Source organism: Esox lucius, chromosome 15 (genome assembly GCF_011004845.1).
Source record: "Esox lucius isolate fEsoLuc1 chromosome 15, fEsoLuc1.pri, whole genome shotgun sequence".
NCBI lineage: Eukaryota > Metazoa > Chordata > Actinopteri > Esociformes > Esocidae > Esox > Esox lucius.
The window spans coordinates 24,555,975-24,575,255 of record NC_047583.1 but is presented as its reverse complement, the minus strand read 5'-3'; the positions used below and the strand labels follow the sequence as shown (position 1 = coordinate 24,575,255).

At 43.4% G+C, this 19,281-nt stretch overlaps 1 protein-coding gene across 4 annotated transcripts in view; it reads left to right on the top strand.

Annotated features, from left to right (window-relative positions):
- LOC105023610 (neuronal PAS domain-containing protein 3) overlaps positions 1 to 19,281 on the top strand; it is a 265,014-nt gene that overhangs the window by 112,445 nt on the left and 133,288 nt on the right. For all 4 annotated transcript variants that reach the window (XM_020054458.2, XM_010892953.3, XM_010892952.3 and 1 more), the window contains one exon: positions 15,171 to 15,253. In XM_020054458.2, the coding sequence (XP_019910017.1) occupies positions 15,171 to 15,253 (83 nt within the window). The remainder of the gene's footprint in view (positions 1 to 15,170; positions 15,254 to 19,281) is intronic.

Here is a 19,281-nt window from a genome sequence, read left to right as displayed (position 1 = left end):
AACCTTAACTGTGTTGGACACTCTCTTGCCGGAGAGTACATTTCATATTTTGACACGATAAGTCAGCGGTAGGTCATGTCTGCTTCTTGTTCCTTTTTAATCTAGATGCCTGTAAGTCCAGTCCTCCAGTACATTGAGCAGCAGCCCTCTGTTAAGGACAGCAGTGATTAACCTCTCCTGTGGTTCCCCTCCTTTCCTCTGCTGTGTAAATATATATCAAGTCAGGTTAATATGATAAACCAGCGTCCCACCATCCGCTGTAAATCAAGCCCAGGGGCTACAGCTTCACCTGATAGGGGGCATGCTATCTGAACCGCCGTAAATGTTTGGATTCATATCAACCTGGCTAACGTCTGTCACGGTGGTGTGTGTGTGTGTGTGTGTGTGTTTGTGTGTTTGTAGGCTAGTGTTGGAAGGTGTTCTTAACCTTTGTTATATTTCCCTTTAAACAGCTGCCCTCATAGTATATGGTTGGAGGCCCCTTTTGAATCAATGCATGAGTATTTAACACAATGAAGGAACTAATTCTTCCCATTTAACTCAACATTTGCAATAAGATTACTAATTACTTCTCTCTCTCCTTGTCTCTCCTTTACATTTCCCCTTCCTCCTTTGAAAATCATAGGCTGTGGTCCTATTGACGATATTCTTCCCACTCTTTCTGTCCAGGGAAGTGTACTGCATTCGGAATAGGCTGCCATTTGGGTCATGTACAAACTCAGGACAGTCAGCGGATTCTCTCCATTTTATCTAATGCATAATGTTCATTTCAGACCCTTAATTACCTTTAATGAGAAATGGCTTAGTAACATGATGGATTGTGGGTAGGCAGGCATCAAACCACCCAAGCTGTCCCAGAGGTACGTCCCGAATTACACCCTATTCCCTATACAGTGCACTACGTATGACTGGAACCTTATGGGTGCAGGGCAGAAGAAGTGCACTAAGAAGTGAATTGGGTGCCTTTCAGGAATCGTGTCCTGGACATGTGAGCCTGAAAATGTCATTTAGTGTGAATGTGATATGACTTCGGCCAACAGGGCAGCTGGTCAGCCTTGGTTAATTTTTACTACATGTTCAGATAGTAGTTTAACTGGACCGACTCTGTTTCTGAATACTACTGAAATACACCAGGAAAACAGCATCACTAATACCTAGAATCTCTTCAGGACGTGGTAATGTCTAGTCTTGTTCTCTGAGTACCGGGGGGTTAAGGTACCTGAGGTGTAGGCCGGATTAAGGTTGTGGTTTGACAGATGTCTGTGACATGCAGGAGACTGTTCAGCAGGAGTCACCAGTAATAACATTACATTTCTCAACTGAATGATGAAGGAATTGGTCATTCATTTATCACGTAGAGAAGGAAGTGTCCTCATTATTCATTGTCAGTGGATGAATCCAGGTTAAGAACTCTGTATGTCCAATCCCAGTACACCTACTGTACAGGACTACCAAATGTTATTATTGTTTGTGTGCATGTGTGTATATGTATGTGTGTATTTGTGTCAGTGTTAGACAGTACCTATGACAATGCCAGACTGGATGTGTGATTACCATAATATACAGGAACTCAAAATATTTTTCTCTGGTTGTGTAGATCCCTCCCCAGGCATATTCCAACCTGACACTTGAGGAATTACCTGGAACACTGAACAAACTAGAAACCATGTACCCTGAGAACCCTTTTCTTGTAACCGGAGACTTGAACAAAGGGAATTTGAGAAAGGCGCTACACAAATTTCAGCAACACTTCTCCTTTGCAACATGCGCAGTGAATACGCTTGACCTCTGTTAAACTTAGTTTAGTTCCTTCTACGATTTCAGCGAGTCAGATCACGCCTCCATCCTGCTCATCACTGCCTACAGGCAAAAAGGAAAGCAGGGAGCCCCAGTGGTAAGGACTATAGCACTGGCTTGAGCCATTGGAATCCATGTAGCAGGACAGTTTTCACCAGGCATAGTGGGACTTTCTGAGGAAGAAAATTAATGATTTCACTGAATCTATTACCGGGATTATCAAGAAATATAATGAGGATGTTGTTTGCACAGTCACTATTGAAACATCAAAATCACAAACAGTGGATGAATGGCAGATTTTGCACAAAACAGAATGCGGTTTATCAACTGCAGCTCTGCTTCCAACCCCACAGCGACTGTTCCAACTCAATCATCAATTACGCTGACCACAAAACAGTGTCTAGCCTGACCTCTAACAACCATGAGAATAGGTAACTAGGTTAGACCTAGGGACTTTATTTCCTTAGGTTATAGTTTGTGTGCCATATTTGAAAACAAGCTGCCCAATTCACACATCAATTCAGTGTCAGTAACATCATAAATTAAATTGAATTCACTGACAATAGCACCAAGGCCTCTACCTTTTTTGTCTACTCCTGCGGGTTGATTGGAGAAAATGAGCTTGTAATCAAGACAAAACACTGCCTGAAAAATAGTAGATATTAACTAAGGTTTTAGGGGGGTCTTTAGGTGGGTCTAAATCACTGCCTGCAAAACAGTGGCTAGGAGTTCAAAACCGGTTTCCCACCAATGGCCAGTTGGTCATATCAGGGTTTGCAGCTTTACCGACTGGACTAGACCAAAGCCCTGTTCTCTGTTCTTACGGTACACCACACCCTAACATTGCAATTCAGCTGAGCCCTGGTTTCAACCAAATCCTTCCAAAACACAGGCATTGACAGGGAGCATGGTAACGCTATGGGAGAATGTGGCTACTGAACAGTAGAATTGCTTCTGTCATACAATCTCTTATTTCTGAAATAGGACGAAACAGTTTGCAACGAAGCCTTCCCATTGTTGGTGCAGACAGTAGTTCAAATGAATCAGACCTTCTCAACTGACTTTCAGCACCATTCGCTGTCCACCACCGTTTTATTTTGCCGCGGCTGCTGCTTTAAGTTTCAGCACTACAAAGCTGTCCGGTGCTAGTCTTATTAGTTGACTTGCTCCTGTGGTCTCTCCTTTTATGTTAAAATAGGACTTCTGAATACTTCTGCCCACTTCCCATTTGGGACTTTACTTTCAGATCATTTCTCATTACAGTGCTATAAAACAGAAGATGTAATGCAGAAATATTTATTAAGGTCCTATGAGGGGCAACGAACAGACATGTGTTTGGATTCCTGGCGGAGGGAAGCCAGGTCAGCAACCTCTCCAGGTAAACAGGTCAACAACCTCTCCAGGGAAAGTAAACAAGTCAATGTCGATGTAAAAAATAGATTGTGTGCACATCAGAGACCACCTGAAGTGGTCCGACCACAACCAACACCGAAGGCGGAAACAGCAGCACTTTAAATTCGCCAGGTCCCAGAGGGTCCACGTGGACATCGACAGATTCACCATTGAGAGGATACTCTCAGGCTGCATCAATGGTAACCCCTGCGCCCACAGTCGTAGGGGTTCTTCAGAGGCTGGTGAAGTCAACGGTGGCCCTCTGGCTGCCCTCTAGGGTATTTCCTCCAGATGGTGCCTCATAAATGGACAGAAAGCCATTGGACGTCAGTCCCACTCCTAACATTCAGCAGACAGAGACAGCTCAGGAACATTATAACCAGATCAGAGATAATGATTTACAGAATCTTACTTTAATGAACACTCCAGCCAGTTTAAATACACAACGCCGTGCATGCTCCTAGTCTCTGTCATTCACAATAATTCACTCACACACCTGCACACACAAACACACACACTGATGTACACATCCAGTCCAGTCTGCTTAACCATGTGGAACAATGGTCATTGTCCATTCATTTCCATTATTTTTATCCTCTGCTTCATGGTGTTTTGGAGACTGTCATCCGCAAGGACTTTTCCATTCTTGTTATGTGTTACAGTTAGTTAATTTTTGCGTCAGCATTATACAGGAGGCGAGACAAAAGCATTTCGCTACACCCTCAACAACATCTGCTGTAATTTGTATGTGACCAATAGAACTTTGAAATCCTTCTAACCTATGGTTCTCTCCGTGTTGAAGACCAGGAGCGTTTGTTCTTCGGAAGGCACAGCAGATGCTCGGTCTCCTTCCCACGTGGTGGGTCCTCCGCTTCAGCTCCTAATGAGCCCACTACACTTTCTGTCAGACCAGGCCTCATACACACCATGGAGAGATCGCTGACACACACACTCAAAACCAGGTTTACTGTGGCTCTACAGAGATTATGTAACCAAAGGGAATAATGTTATGACTCAAACCACAAGGTCCCTTGTTTGAATTGACTGGATGGGTTTCTGGAGGGTCCTAAGCTGAGTGTACGTACGTGTGATGTTGTGGTCTGGTGTGGAGATGAGCTCAGGGAGTCCCAGCTAGACATTTTGCTTCAAAGAGTGTATATTTTGGGGGAATTAGGAAATACAATCAAATTGACCACGTCTCACTGTACTTTTTCATAGTCCACATAATACAGGATGATCTTCTGTATTTGTCGATTCGATACAGACAAAATCAACCCAAATAAAATTTTGAAGAGCTCCTTCTCCTATTTGTAGCCAGTGTAACATGTTTTGTTTTAAGGCTTTACTTTGAGTATCATTTTAGGGCCCTAACTGAGTAAAGATTTTATTGCTGCCATAGTGACATGGGCTGAGTCAGGACAGCTCACATATCCCCAGTTGTAGCTCAAAGTACTAAATTCCCCTACTGCAGAGCCTTAGCCACCAGCAGGTCTGCGGAGGGAAGAGTGACAAACTGACAGACAGACTGAAGGAGAGAAGGATATAGGGATATCTTACTATCCTCCTCTCCTCTTTTCATCCTTTCATCGGTGGAGCATGCCATTGTAGGTTAGTTCCTAATTACTCTGGGGCTGAGACGTTCCAAATATTCCCCTGGTAGTAATATTTTTCTGCCTGAATGAGTCATTATGTTGTTTGGCAGACTGAGACAGACTGAAACAGCAGCCTTTAACTCTCTGAACACTATACGGCTCATGTTCACCCCCCCCCCCCCCCACACACACGCACATGCAGACACACGCACACTAACATGCGCTTCTGTGAAAGCTTGGGGCACACACACACTCACTTCCCATACCTCTTCATTCAATCTGCCAGTCAGTTCCAAGAAGTCCCTCCCCACTGTGACATGACAGATTGTTCAGCAGAAGAGCTGATGTCCCTTTACTGTCCGTTGATACTGTAGCTAGGCATTATGGAGCTTGGTGACTGTAGATGGACATTATATAGCTTGGTGACTGTGACTAGGCGTTATGTAGCTTGGTGACTGTAGCTAGACATTAGCGACACACCATGTAGTTATGTGACTGTAGCTAGGCATCATGTAGCTAGTTATGTATTGCTAGGCATCATGTAGCTAGTAGACTGTAGCTAGGCATCATCTAGTTTTGCGACTGTAGATAGCCATCATGTAGCCAGGAGGCTGTAGTTAGGCATCATGTCGCCAGGAGGCTGTAGTTAGGCATCATGTCGCCAGGATGCTGTAGTTAGGCATCATGTCGCCAGGAGGCTGTAGTTAGTCATCATGTCGCCAGGATGCTGTAGTTAGGCATCATGTCGCCAGGATGCTGTAGTTAGGCATCATGTCGCCAGGAGGCTGTAGTTAGGCATCATGTCGCCAGGAGGCTGTAGTTAGGCATCATGTCGCCAGGATGCTGTAGTTAGGCATCATGTAGCCAGGATGCTGTAGTTAGTCATCATGTAGCCAGGATGCTGTAGTTAGTCATCATGTAGCCAGGAGGCTGTAGTTAAGCATCATGTAGTCAGGAGGCTGTAGTTAGTCATCATGTAGCCAGGAGGCTGTAGTTAAGCATCATGTAGTCAGGAGGCTGTAGTTAGGCATCATGTAGTCAGGAGGCTGTAGTTAGGCATCATGTAGCCAGGAGGCTGTAGTTAAGCATCATGTAGCCAGGATGCTGTAGTTAAGCATCATGTAGCCAGGATGCTGTAGTTAAGCATCATGTAGTCAGGAGGCTGTAGCTAGGCATCATGTAGCCAGGAGGCTGTAGCTAGGCATCATGTAGCTAAGTCATTGTTGCATAGCCATCATGTCACTCTTTCTACCTTTATTTGTGCGTCATTGTACTATATCATAGCTGTCTTCCCTTTCTCTGCCCTCTCTGTCTCTCACACTCTCAGTCTCTCACTCTACATTTGGTCCTTTTAGACCCCCTCCTCTCAAAATACAGGTGCACACTATACACCCAGATGCACACACACACACACACAGGCACGCGCGCACACACACAGACAGACAGACAGACAAACTGGTATGTGTAATCATCTTTGCTGTCTTTTTACTTGGGTGTGTGCCAGCTGGTGTGTGTTAAAGTCAAGGACAGGAGTAGAGGACAAATAGGCTGGAGGGAGAGGAGGTTGGGATGGAGGGAGGGGAGTTAGGGAGGGAGGGAGAGGAGGGTGGGATGGAGGGAGGGTGGGTGGAATGGAGAGAAAGGAGGGTGGAATGGAGGGAGGGAGGTAAGGAGGGAGACGAGGGTGGTAAGGAGGGGTTATAAAACACAGAGATGGTGGGTGGATGCTGGTCTAAGTTGTGAGGGAGGGGTTATAAAACACAGAGATGGTGGATGCTGGTCTTAGTTGTGAGGGAGGGGTTATAAAACACAGAGATGGTGGATGGATGCTGGTCTTAGTTGTGAGGGAGGGGTTATAAAACACAGAGATGGTGGGTGGATGCTGGTCTTAGGTGGGAGGGAGGGGTTATAAAACACAGAGATGGTGGGTGGATGCTGGTCTTAGTTGTGAGGGAGGGGTTATAAAACACAGAGATGGTGGGTGGATGCTGGTCTTAGTTGTGAGGGAGGGGTTATAAAACTCAGAGATGGTGGGTGGATGCTGGTCTTAGTTGTGAGGGAGGGGTTATAAAACACAGAGATGGTGGGTGGATGCTGGTCTTAGTTGTGAGGGAGGGGTTATAAAACACAGAGATGGTGGGTGGATGCTGGTCTTAGTTGTGAGGGAGGGGTTATAAAACACAGAGATGGTGGGTGGATGCTGGTCTTAGTTGGGAGGGAGGGGTTATAAAACACAGAGATGGTGGGTGGATGCTGGTCTTAGTTGTGAGGGAGGGGTTATAAAACACAGAGATGGTGGGTGGATGCTGGTCTTAGGTGGGAGGGAGGGGTTATAAAACACAGAGATGGTGGGTGGATGCTGGTCTTAGTTGTGAGGGAGGGGTTATAAAACACAGAGATGGTGGGTGGATGCTGGTCTTTGTTGTGAGGGAGGGGTTATAAAACACATAGATGGTGGGTTGATGCTGGTCTTAGTTGTGAGGGAGGGGTTATAAAACACAGAGATGGTGGGTGGATGCCGGTCTTAGTTGTGAGGGAGGGGTTATAAAACACAGAGATGGTGGGTGGATGCTGGTCTAAGTTGTGAGGGAGGGGTTATAAAACACAGAGATGGTGGGTGGATGCTGGTCTAAGTTGTGAGGGAGGGGTTATAAAACACAGAGATGGTGGGTGGATGCTGGTCTAAGTTGTGAGGGAGGGGTTATAAAACACAGAGATGGTGGGTGGATGCTGGTCTTAGGTAGGTGGGAGGGGTTATCGAACACAGAGATGGTGGATGCTGGTCTTAGGTGGGAGGGAGGGGTTATAAAACACAGAGATGGTGGGTGGATGCTGGTCTTAGGTGGGAGGGAGGGGTTATAAAACACAGAGATTGGTGGGTGGATGCTGGTCTTAGGGAGGAAGGAGGGGTTATAAAACACAGAGATGGTGGGTGGATGCTGGTCTTAGGGAGGAGGGAGGGGTTATAGAACACAGAGATTGGTGGGTGGATGCTTGTAATAGCTCTGTTTACTGTGTGGTGATTGTCAGTCTGGACCTGGGGACTTGGGGAGAGTTCCCTGGTCCAGATAGACTCCTCTACAAATGCTTATGTAGTCACCAATTGCCTATAGAGTGCACTACTTGTGAGCCCTGATAAAAAGAAGTGTGCTATATTGGGAATAGGGTACCAATGGGGAAGCAGGCACAGACTAACCACAGTGATCGCACACTCTAATGAAGTCATGAGGCACACGTTGGTGTGGTAAAGGGCAAATATTGCCAAGTTTATAATTTCTAATATAAACTTGTTGCCAACACAATTAGTGCTCAAACCAACCCGTTTATAATACAAATGATAAACTAAATAGTTGGGAACTGGTTGCTTATTGGCTGAAAGCTGTGGTATGTTAGAATGCATACCTGAGCTATGACAAAACCTTTCTTTTTACAGTTATTTGTTTTAGTAAATTGTTTATTATAGAAATAAACCCTCAGGTGTGGTGTATGTGTATATATATGTATGTATATATCTTAAATGTTTTACTGTAGATAAAGCCAAGTCAGCTAAGCTATGGCTAATTAAGTATTCTAATGACACAAGGTCTTACACAGATCTCACTGTCTTCCATCATTAATGACAGTTGTTGTCCTGTTTGTTTTGTTTTCTCCATCTAAGCTGTGGTGAGCTCTGCTGTTCACATTGAGGTGTGCTTGTCTTGCAGCCCCCCCACCCCCAGTCTGAGAACGCCACCAGTTTATTAACAGAAAGACCACAATGCATTTCAGTAATGGATTGTTTGTTTGGCTGTGTGAGCCTACATAGCTGTGTAGGGTAGTGCGGGCACTGTGTCTCTCTCTCTCGATCCCTCTCCCTCCCTCCCTCCCTCCCTCCCTCTCTGTCTCTCTCTTTCTCTCTCGCTCTCTCTCTCTCGCTCTCTCTCTCTCGCTCTCTCTCTCGTTCTCTCTCTCTCGCTCTCTCTCTCTTACTTTAATGCAGTTAGCCATAATGAATGCATTTCCAAATTAGATGAGATTTTCTTTTCATTATTTTCTTTAGCTCATCCTTGCGTATTGATTGGTTAGAATTGCCCCTTGAACTTGACCTCTCCCATGTTGCTCAATGTCAATAATGCCGTCGTCCTTTTCCTGCCAGCCCACTCCTCTCCGCTGAGGGAAATATCGATAGCTGTGTTTAGCATCTTTGGGTTGCTCAAGATGGCTGAATGTGTTTAGATACTCCCACGACAAGCTGTTTAAGTCTCATGGACCGTTCCAAGCAGTCATTGCACACATTTCCAATTTCTATAGATTTGTTTTAAATGAAATTAAAGGCTGATCTCAAAACAACTTAAGCTCATCAGTCATTTAGATTTAGTGTACTTTGAGACAGCTTCCCCTCAATTCCATAGTCTGTCCATTCCTCCTTGTCCATCATCAGTGCCTGTGGCCTCATTCTCCTGCTGCAATTGGAGACAACATGTTGTATTACTGCAGAGACCGGTCTGTGACTTCCTCTAATGTATTCGTCGTATTCTCCTCCTGCTACTCCTCTCTGGGCACTTTTGATATGAATCACAACTGGACAATACTTGTCACCCAGAGTGCTCTGCCATGCACTCATCCAACCCTCTTATCAGTGGATCTGACACAGTTGTTTCTGGTGATGAGGAGGGAAATGGCACAATGATGAAATACCAAATCACTTGAGCCGGGGCTTCAGGGCCACTACAAGAGACTTTCCGTAGACAATTATTCCTCGGTGAGCCGACGCTCGTGGTGTAATCTGGGATCTATACAGAGAAAGACAGAGCAGGCGCCGTCCACTCGGCCCACTCCGGTTTCACTGCATAGTTGATGTAATAATCACCGATAACGGGACCAGAAAGGCTACGGAGGCAAGATAAGGCAGTGAGAACTGTCAGTTAGCTTTACTGTAACTAACGTTTCACTCATTCAAAAAGGAGTTTTGGGGAATTTTGAATATGTTTTTTAAGGTCAAAATATGTAATAGACATATTTGTTTCTGAAATCATAATAATTTAGTAAAAATATTTTACGGAATGGAAATGGATAAGTAATGTCATAAATAGTGGCAGTAATACTGGGAATGTAAGCAGCAACTGTCAGGCAGTGAAATAAAAAGGCTTCTTCCTTCTCAGACATTCTCTGAGACTGGTCATTAGTGTTAGAATCATGGCTGTTAAAGTTTGATGACATAAATGAGCAGAAAGATGAACATGGATTATTTAACTGAATCATCATGAAAACTTAAAACCAGTGAAAGATGTTAAAAAGGAAACTAATTAAAACAAATGTTTCAGCCTCCATCTTCATCAGAATGACTTATTAAGTAGCCAGCCAGTCTGTGGGCGAACACAACTGTGTGATCAGAGATCTATCATTAGATGTGGTCAGTAAATTATTTAATGGACTTTCAGTATGCACTGTAAAAAACACTGGGGGTGGATTTAGACTTTAGAGGACTGGAGGAAAACTGATTTAATTTGTAAAGTAATCAGTATTTTAATAAAAAGTAAAATAAATATTTATGGCAAACATACAATTTAGCATGGCAGTATTTATGTTTGAAATGCCTGAGGTGATTTTTTTGTCATTGTAGATGTACTGTTGTTGAAGAGATTTTGAAAAGTAGATATCAGGCTTGAAATGACAGCTTACTGGGGTGAATCGTTCTAGAACATCCTGAGTAAACTCTGTCCACCATCTTTGAGGTCGACAGAGTTGTTTCTGACTGGTGTGGGCCTTTCAATTATTTGTTTTTAATTTTTGAAAATGCATTGATGCACACACTGTGAGACATAAACACAAGATCCATAGATAAATACAGAATAATGTAAATTGCTTTTGATTGTTTTCAGTTGTGCAGCTTTTTCAGCATGAACGGCTTTAGAACAAATTAATACATAACGTGCTATTATGACTCCAACAGTCAGCACATCATATGACCGGATCCATAATGGCTGCTGCCTCTCTTGTTGTTGCCATGACGGACACACTGTGTTATTCTGAGGACACTGAGGTAATTCACCAACCAAAGCTAGCAGATCCAGAACTTTAGAATCCTCCTGTGTAATTTAAACATATTGGTGGTCATGGCGAACTTGAAGAGAGAGAGAGGATGGGAGGTGGGTGGCACAGTCACTAGAACAGCATTGTGTGTAGTTTGCATTTGTGCTGGATTAATACGAGTTTACCATTGGAGCGGTTAGCGAATCGCTAAGGAAGTGGCGACCAACAGGCTGGATCCCCACAGTGAGGCCTTTGACAGCCTGATGAATTAGGCCTGACAAGACCCAAAATGGCTGTCCTCTGTGCCAGCTGCCAGTTGAGCATTTACACTCTGTTAATTGAATTGGCAATTTGTGTAACAGTACCTGCCCCAGAGTGTTCAGTGGAGCCGGAGCTGCCATTTAGCCCTGCTCTAATCCAGAAACTAGGGAATAAGGAACACTAAGCTTCACAAGAAATTACTGCAGATTTAAAATGACAGTCGGGGGCCCTGTTGCCAATTTTCCGTTAAATGAGAAATAAATTAACAATAGCAATAATGTTGACTTATAAAACGGAAAGTTAAATTGACTTTCAAACAGCACTGCAGTTCCGAATTTGTCACTGTACTGAGAATCAAATTGCGTATATTGCAATCTTGAAACCGAAAGCTGTTGGTGACACGGTTGTATTAAACGGCAGACGTTAAACGTGTAGCGTTGTGTGTGGAAACAGATATTTTCACATCATAAAGCTGGATTAGTTTAAATGAAGGAGGTGTTTTACCGTGATTTGAATGCACACTCAGTTAGTTTGAATTTGGATTCTGAGTTAATACTGTTTTGGCCATTCCACTAGAGAGACCGTTTAATACTGTTCAGCGCCGCAGTTGCAGTGTCAGCTGTGATTGGTCAGGTTTAAATATGCAGCTTGTGCAAAGTCTATCAGATTTAATTTGTTTCTATTACAACCAATGAAAGAAGCAGAGATTTGTCATGCGAATGTTAGGTTATGCAGTGCTAAGCATTACTTATTATCTGAGCATGATTTGATTCCAGTTCTACATAATGAAAATGGTCCTCCTACCAAGGCGTGTGCCCGGTCTGTGTATATAATACGTAATAGTTGTTAGTGAGCCCATAAAAGAGGGAAAACCACCCATTTATACACAGTACATTAGCGCAGGTGTGAAAGTGATGTTTTTAAATTCACACTACCATTTTACAAATGTCCTTAACGATATTGAAATGGGGGGAAAAGTCACTGTCGTTAAGCTGCATTTATGAATCGGAAACATTTTATGGGGCAATGCGAGCCCCTAGCATAATGAACACTCTGTCTCGGACCCTCCCGTAGCTTTATTTGTCAGTTTGCTCTGTGGATTGGGACACATTTAGACTAGATTGACCCCGTAATCTTTGGCCTTCTGGAATATGTGTCCTTTGTGTGTGTGTGTGGGTGTGGGTGTATGGTGCTTTCATAACGTATCAAGAACCCTTCACTTTCTCCACAATTTGTTGTCTCAATATCTTTGTATTCCGACACTCTGCCAAAACACTCCAAAATGACCTCAGATGCATCCTGTGTCCTTTGATCAGCTTTGAGATGTCTCCAGATGTGTCCACCTGTGGGAAATTCAATTGATTGGACATGATTTAAAAAGTCACATATCTATCTATATGAGGTTCTACACTTCACAGTGCATTTCAGAGCAAAAACTAAGCAATGTCCAACAAACTCTCCACAGACCTCAGAGATTGTGTTGAGGTGTAGATCTGGGGAAGTTTATAAAATAATTGCTAAAGCAATGTCCCCAGGACCACAGTGGGCTCCATTGTTGTGAAATGGAAAGACGTTCGAATCAGCAAGTCTCTTATTTGAGCTGGCTGTTTGGCTAAGCTAAGTAACCAGGCACAAAGGGCTTTGGTCAGTGAGATGACCAAGAACCCAATGTCCACTCAGACAGAGCTTCAGAGTTTCTCTGCAGAAAATGTCAGAAGCCAAGGCGATGCTGGAGTGGCTTCGGGAAAAGTCTGTGAATGTCCTTGAGCGGCCAAGTCAAAGCCGGGATTTGAACCCTATTGATCATCTCTGGGGAGACTTGAAGAAAAGTTTAAAAGTTTACTGATGCTCCCCATCCAAACTGAAACAACTGAAAAAATGGTAGAAACTGCCCAAATCAAGATGTGGATCTCAATACTGCACACATTCTTCAGTTTTCTATGATTTCGAAATTAAATCGCTTTGCCATTATGGTTCTTTTTTCGTCACTTGACGGCAAAAAAGTATATCTAATCAATTTTAAATGTACTCCACAACACCACAAAATGTGGAGAAAGTAACTGCGTTCGGGAAACATTTCCCAAGCCACTTCGTGTTGCACCTCTTCGCGGGTGTCGCTTCTGCACGTGCACGTTGGGGCGCGCGCATGGTCCATCTGCGTGTGTGAGTGCCAGACAGGGACAGTCAGACACAGTAGTCTGAAGGTGATGGGCCATCTGTACCCAAGGCGCTGCTCTGAATTGCTAATGCCTGTGTTATTAAGAAGTGTGAAGGAGCCGCTGGCAGGACGAGAGGATTCAAGGTGGCTACAGTCCTCCACCCATGCCAATTTAACATTTTAACTTCTTTATTATAAAATATTAACCACGTATAGTTTCCCGTTTTTAAAAGATCCCCAAGGTCAAGGAATGTTCCGCATATAAAGCAATCTGTCACTTATTTCTATGCCGGGGCTCTTTCAACGGAGTGGGGGCCAGCCCGTCTCTGTGATGATGAGGGTCATTGCGGGAGAGAAGTGATGATTTCCTCCAGTGTGTTAGCCGGGATATAAAAGATGATAATTGAAGTTGGTCAAGTGTGCTTTGATCTGGGATATTTCTGCTCTGTTTTACATGAACTGCCTGGCGAAGCCAGCGGATGGTTGGATGTGCGTGTGTCTAAGTGCTGGTTCTGCACTGAGTCACTTTGTGTGTGTGTGTGTGTGTGTGTTTGTGTGTGTTGGTTCGTGGGTTTGTGTTTGAGAGAGAGAGAGAGTGTGTTTTAAGTGTGTGTGTGCTCGTGTGAGTGTGTGTCTGTTTGTGTATGTGTGAGAATGTGACTGTGTGTTTTGTGTGTGTGTGCGCCTGTGTGTATGAGGCCGGCCTACTGTCTCTGAGGTGGACTGGGCTCTAGCTCCCTCTGCTGTGTCTGTGTGTCTGGGCTCGGAAACTGTTTGTTTGCGAGTGTTCTGCCTCCGCCCCATTCCCTGTTTGTCTCTGCGTGTGTGTGTGTGTATATGTGTATGTGTGTGTGTCTCTCCAGGGCTGGTCCTGCTGGTGTTGTCTATCCAGTGCATGTTGTTTGGCATGGGCTTCACTCCTCAGGGAGGCAAAGGGCTAAATGCTTACAGCATAACTGGAGGGGGAGAAGTGTGTTTACCATGCCTGGCCTGGAACAGGGAATACGGTGAAGGACAGAGGCCCCTCATTGTGCAGTCAGTTCCCCCCTCTCATCCACCCGAGGCCTGGCCTCTGACTCCACCCCGTCCCCCTTGCTTCTTCCCCCAGGAGGCCCTGTTTGCTCCTGCTCTTTGAGAGTCTTTAATGGCAATTCAATGCTTTTATTACATCATTAATTGCACTTAATTCTGCAACATTACCCCAACGCCTGGCTAAGCTCTGAAAATTAACTACAGAGCACTTTGTTATAAAATTCACCATAATGAGCTCTGGTGGGACAAGGTCTGTTAAGTTTGAAATTACCCCGGGCCATTTTTTAACAGTAAGGGGTAGCTCGGTGCCTCTGTCTAGTTTTTAGTCCTGAAAAAATGCCCTGAGGCCACAGTCCTCTGGTTAGCCTATTCTGCGGCAGAATCAATGGCATGATATAATCCCCAATTTAAAAACGAGTCTTTGTACCAGTCAGCGAATCGTTGAATATGCAATCTACCTGCACTCGATAATAGCATCTTACTGTACTGTTATGAGTTCGGACCTTTGATTGGGATCGCCTCAGTTGTACTGTGCTTCGTTTACATAGCTAGGGAGCATTGGAGGGCGGGACAAAGATGTGGCTGGTGACAAAGATGTGGCTGGTGACAAAGATGTGGCTGGTGACAAAGATGTGGCTGGGGACAAAGATTCGTGGGACAAAGATGTGGCTTATTAACACAAACATTTAAGTTTCTGTGTACTTGTGTTTTTTCTGTGTTTACATGCAACTACTGCCTCTATGTGTCTGTCTGTCTTTCTGTCTGTCTGTCTGTCTGTCTGCTTTTCTGTCTAGCCCCTTTTCAATGTATTACAATGTTCACCCGTTCAGTCTTATTCCCAAACTGTATGTGTGTGTGTGTTTCACCCAGTGTGTGTGTGTGTGTCTCACCGTGGCTCTGTTTATTTTGTTTTGTTGTGTGTGCAGCTATAGGAGCTCAGCGAAGGAGGACTCCCAGTGCGGTGGCCTCAGAGATCTTCGAGCCACACCTCGGGAGCCACATACTGCAGGTAGGATGAGTCAGAACACACCACAGAACCTGTCTCACCGGCCCAGTCCAACAGACCAGCTCCAGGCTGGACCACACACCCACTGGGAGAGGCAAAATACAGAAACCCTCCTGGGAGCAGTCTTGGAATCGGGAGCGAATAATTGGGATATCTGGGAATCATCCCACTGGGATTTTTGGAATACCTGTGAATTTTATTAAACATTTCTCCCAATAAATTATTATCATCGTCCAACAATATTATCGTCAACCAACAAATATGTTTATTATAGTCATCCACCAAATATGTTTATTATCGTCATCCAACAAATATGTTTATTACTGTCATCCAACAAATATGTTTTATAATCATCATCCAACAAATATGTTATAATTGTCAACCAGCAAATTATTTATAGCCATCCACCAAAGATGTTTATTATTGTCATCCACCAAATATGTTTATTTTCATCAACCGACAAATATGTTTATTATCGCCATCCAACAATTATGATTATTATTGTTATCCAACAAATATGTTTATTATCACCATCCAACAAATGTTTATCGTCATCCAACAAATATGTTTATTATCACCATCCAACAAATGTTTATCGTCATCCAACAAATATGTTTATTATCACCATCCAACAAATGTTTATCGTCATCCAACAAATATGTTTATTATAGTCATCCACCAAATATGTTTATTATTATCAACCGGCAAGTATGTTTATTATCGTCATCCATCAAATATGGTTATTATAGTCATCCACCAAATATGTTTATTATAATCATTCACCAAATATGTTTATTATAGTCATCCACCAAATATGTTTATTATCATCAACCGTCAAGTATGTTTATTATCGTCATCCATCAAATATGTTTATTATCGTCATCTACCAAATATGTTTATTATCGTCATCCATCAAATATGTTTATTATCATCAACTACCAAATATGTTTATTATCATCATCCAACATATATGTTATTATCGTCAACCAACAAATGTTTTATAGTCGTCCACCAAAGATGTTTATTATCGTCATCCACCAAATATGTTTTATTATCATCAAATGACAAGTATGTTTATTATCATCAACCAACAAATATGTTTATTATCGTCATCCTCCAAATATGTTTATTATCACAAATCGACAAATAGGTTTATTATCGTCATCCAATAGACATGTTTATTATCATCATCCAACACATTTTTATTGCCTTCAACCAACAAATGTTTTATGGTCATCCATCAAATATGTTTATTATCATCATCCATCAAATATGTTTATAATCGTTAATTGACAAATACGTTTATTATCATCATCCAACAAATATGTTTATTATCGCCATCCTACTAGAGAAATCGATAAGAGTAAAGTACACTAAAGTAAGTTTTTATCCCAAGAGCCCTGCATTACCGTTCCTGCTATATGGGATGTCTGTTATTCCTGTGGGAACTGAACCAACAACCTTGGCCTTTCTCCTGCCCTGCTCCTACTGAGTTACGCTGGAGCAAAATCCAAACCTAGTGTTGACCTTTTCTGCATCCCAGCTCTGCCTTTATTCTTGAGCATAAAACCTTTTGATGCATGTAGAAATATTTAATCCATAGGAAGTCTATACTTTAATACCTCTTTTCAGTTATGTTTGTTTATTATGCTATCTATACCTTATTTCTGTATACATATATTGGTATTACAGTGAACTCCAATGATGAAATTGAAATCTGAAACTGCGATAACAGTTAACCAAGTTAGTCCTGGGGGTATTTTGCGAGTTTCTTGTCTTTTAGATCTAGCATTGCTTATCTCAATACATAAGCCCAGAGGGTTTGCTTTCAATCCGTAAAATGTACTGTTGTTTGATACCACAGATGATATGAAACTGTAAGACAGATGATATGAAATTGTATGCTGGTAACGAAGATGACTTTAAATCCTTTTATGCAGGGAGTTGTTGATCATCCTGCTACATTTCATGTCTGTAGTCTAATTTCTTTTGTCTACATTTTAAACTGGATTGCCTCGATATGCCACAAAATGTTATTCATGCCATTTTATTCCAAAAAGCACAAAGGGAATGCAGTAGCTCAATTTATTGCTTACGTTTATGGATAAAAAGAAAAAACTGAGAACAAAACCAGGGCACGTAAATGTCTTCCAGGGTGTCGCCTCCTGGCTGGCCCCTCCCACGCGTTACATTGCCTTCTCAGGCATGATGTGAGCACAACTAGAAAGGGATTGTAGAGAAACACGATCTCCTGTCGTCCCCTGAGAACACAGTGACAGCCATATGCACCTGGTGTGTTCTCTGGTTAACTACAGCTCAATTGGAAGTGACATCTTCCTGTATTTCCTTAAGATCCCCAGGTTTAGTGGGTTTGAAAGTAGGGAGGAGGAGGGAGGATTTGCCCCTTGTCAATGTCGGCGAAGAACCTGAGTGTCACTGTGATTTTCAATAACAGAAACTGTATCTTTGTTGACGTGGATGATGTCTAAATTATTATAACTATGCCGTTCTTAATTGGCTCTGAGGGGGATACCATTATTATATTTTAATAACTGACTGTCAACTCAGCGGACTGCCGTTTCCCACGGACAACATTCCTTAAACATCTCTGTTCCGGGATTGTTCCGAAGACGGAACCACGGCATGGTGACGGGGGCCGTCGCACGATAAGCCGACATTCTCCCTGCGAGACAGGTTAAGTGTCTGACAAGAAAGGGGAAATTTATAATTAACATCAATAGCAGGCTGGAAGTCTGTCGAGGCGTGGCCTTTTCAAGGAAGGACTTGTTCCTGGCAAATTGTCCCCATTAATCTTCAGCTTAATTGATTGTGAAAAGTTTTAGGATGACATTTTAAGAAAGCATGCATGGCCCGGTGATTGATATGGGGAAAATGAACTAATAATGAATGCGAGCCAGTCATTACTTGTTGAGCACAGCAGCTAATTTTCGACAGATTAGACTGGGTTTGATAGTGCTTAATAAAGAGGATGGCTTGATGAGCTTTTCCTGTGTCTCTACTCTACCTGCCTGCCTGGCCGCTCAAGGCTTAACCAGCGCTCATTACTCTGAGTGACTCTGGTCCTGTCTAATACCAACAGCTAAGGGGAACTAATCCAAAGCCAAACTAAATAAGAAGCACTAGCTGTCACTTTCACCTCTTCGCCCTTGGATTTGAACTTGACTCCAAGGAAATGAAATGCTTCTTTTTCTCCAAAGGAAACTTGCGTTAATTGTGCCCCTTTTCTCAATCATATTAGCTTTTGTATCCGTTCAAAAACGTACAGGATGTGTCATCGGTGTATTTAAGAAACAAGTGCAAGTTCGCTTGACAGCCCTGGTCAATACACAATGTATTTACTTACTCAACTCATAACATACTAGATCAATGTAGTGTAGATGAGAACTGTTTTACAGTAAGACACCGTCGTGCCGGAGGGAAGGTGAACCAGTTGGATACAGTTAAAGACCTGGCTAGCAGCGCTGCGCTACACTGGGTTTAGGTTACTGTGCAGTATTGCAGAGTCTTAAGTCTTCAGCATTGGGCCGGATCTAGTCGTGACATGGGATTAATCTTTCCCGTGTGTGAGAGAATGGGACAGGATGAGGGCTCTGTGTGTGTGTGTGTGTGTGTGTGTGTGTGTGTGTGTGCGCGCGTGTGTGTGTGAATGGGGCAGAGTTAGTAGCTCTCTCTGGGACTCTGGCAGTTGGTTGTCATTGTGTCCAGGTCCCCAGCTACCATGGCTGCTTTGTGCTCCCGGCTCCTTTGACTCTGCGGCCCGACCTGGTTGACCTGGGAACGGGCTGCATTCAAACAACTCTTCTATGGCCTTTTTGTTTTCAGGCCCAAATACATTGAATACGCTTACGACCTAGTTTTGTCAACCCAGATAATCAATGAACAGATTGAATACGCGGCGCTCAGCAGAGGTTGGCAGGGACCCTGTTGTCGTGGTGGACGGAGGCCCTTCATCCCCACTCTATTTACACGTTTGTCATTTACCAGACACCGTAATCCAGAGAGAGTCATAG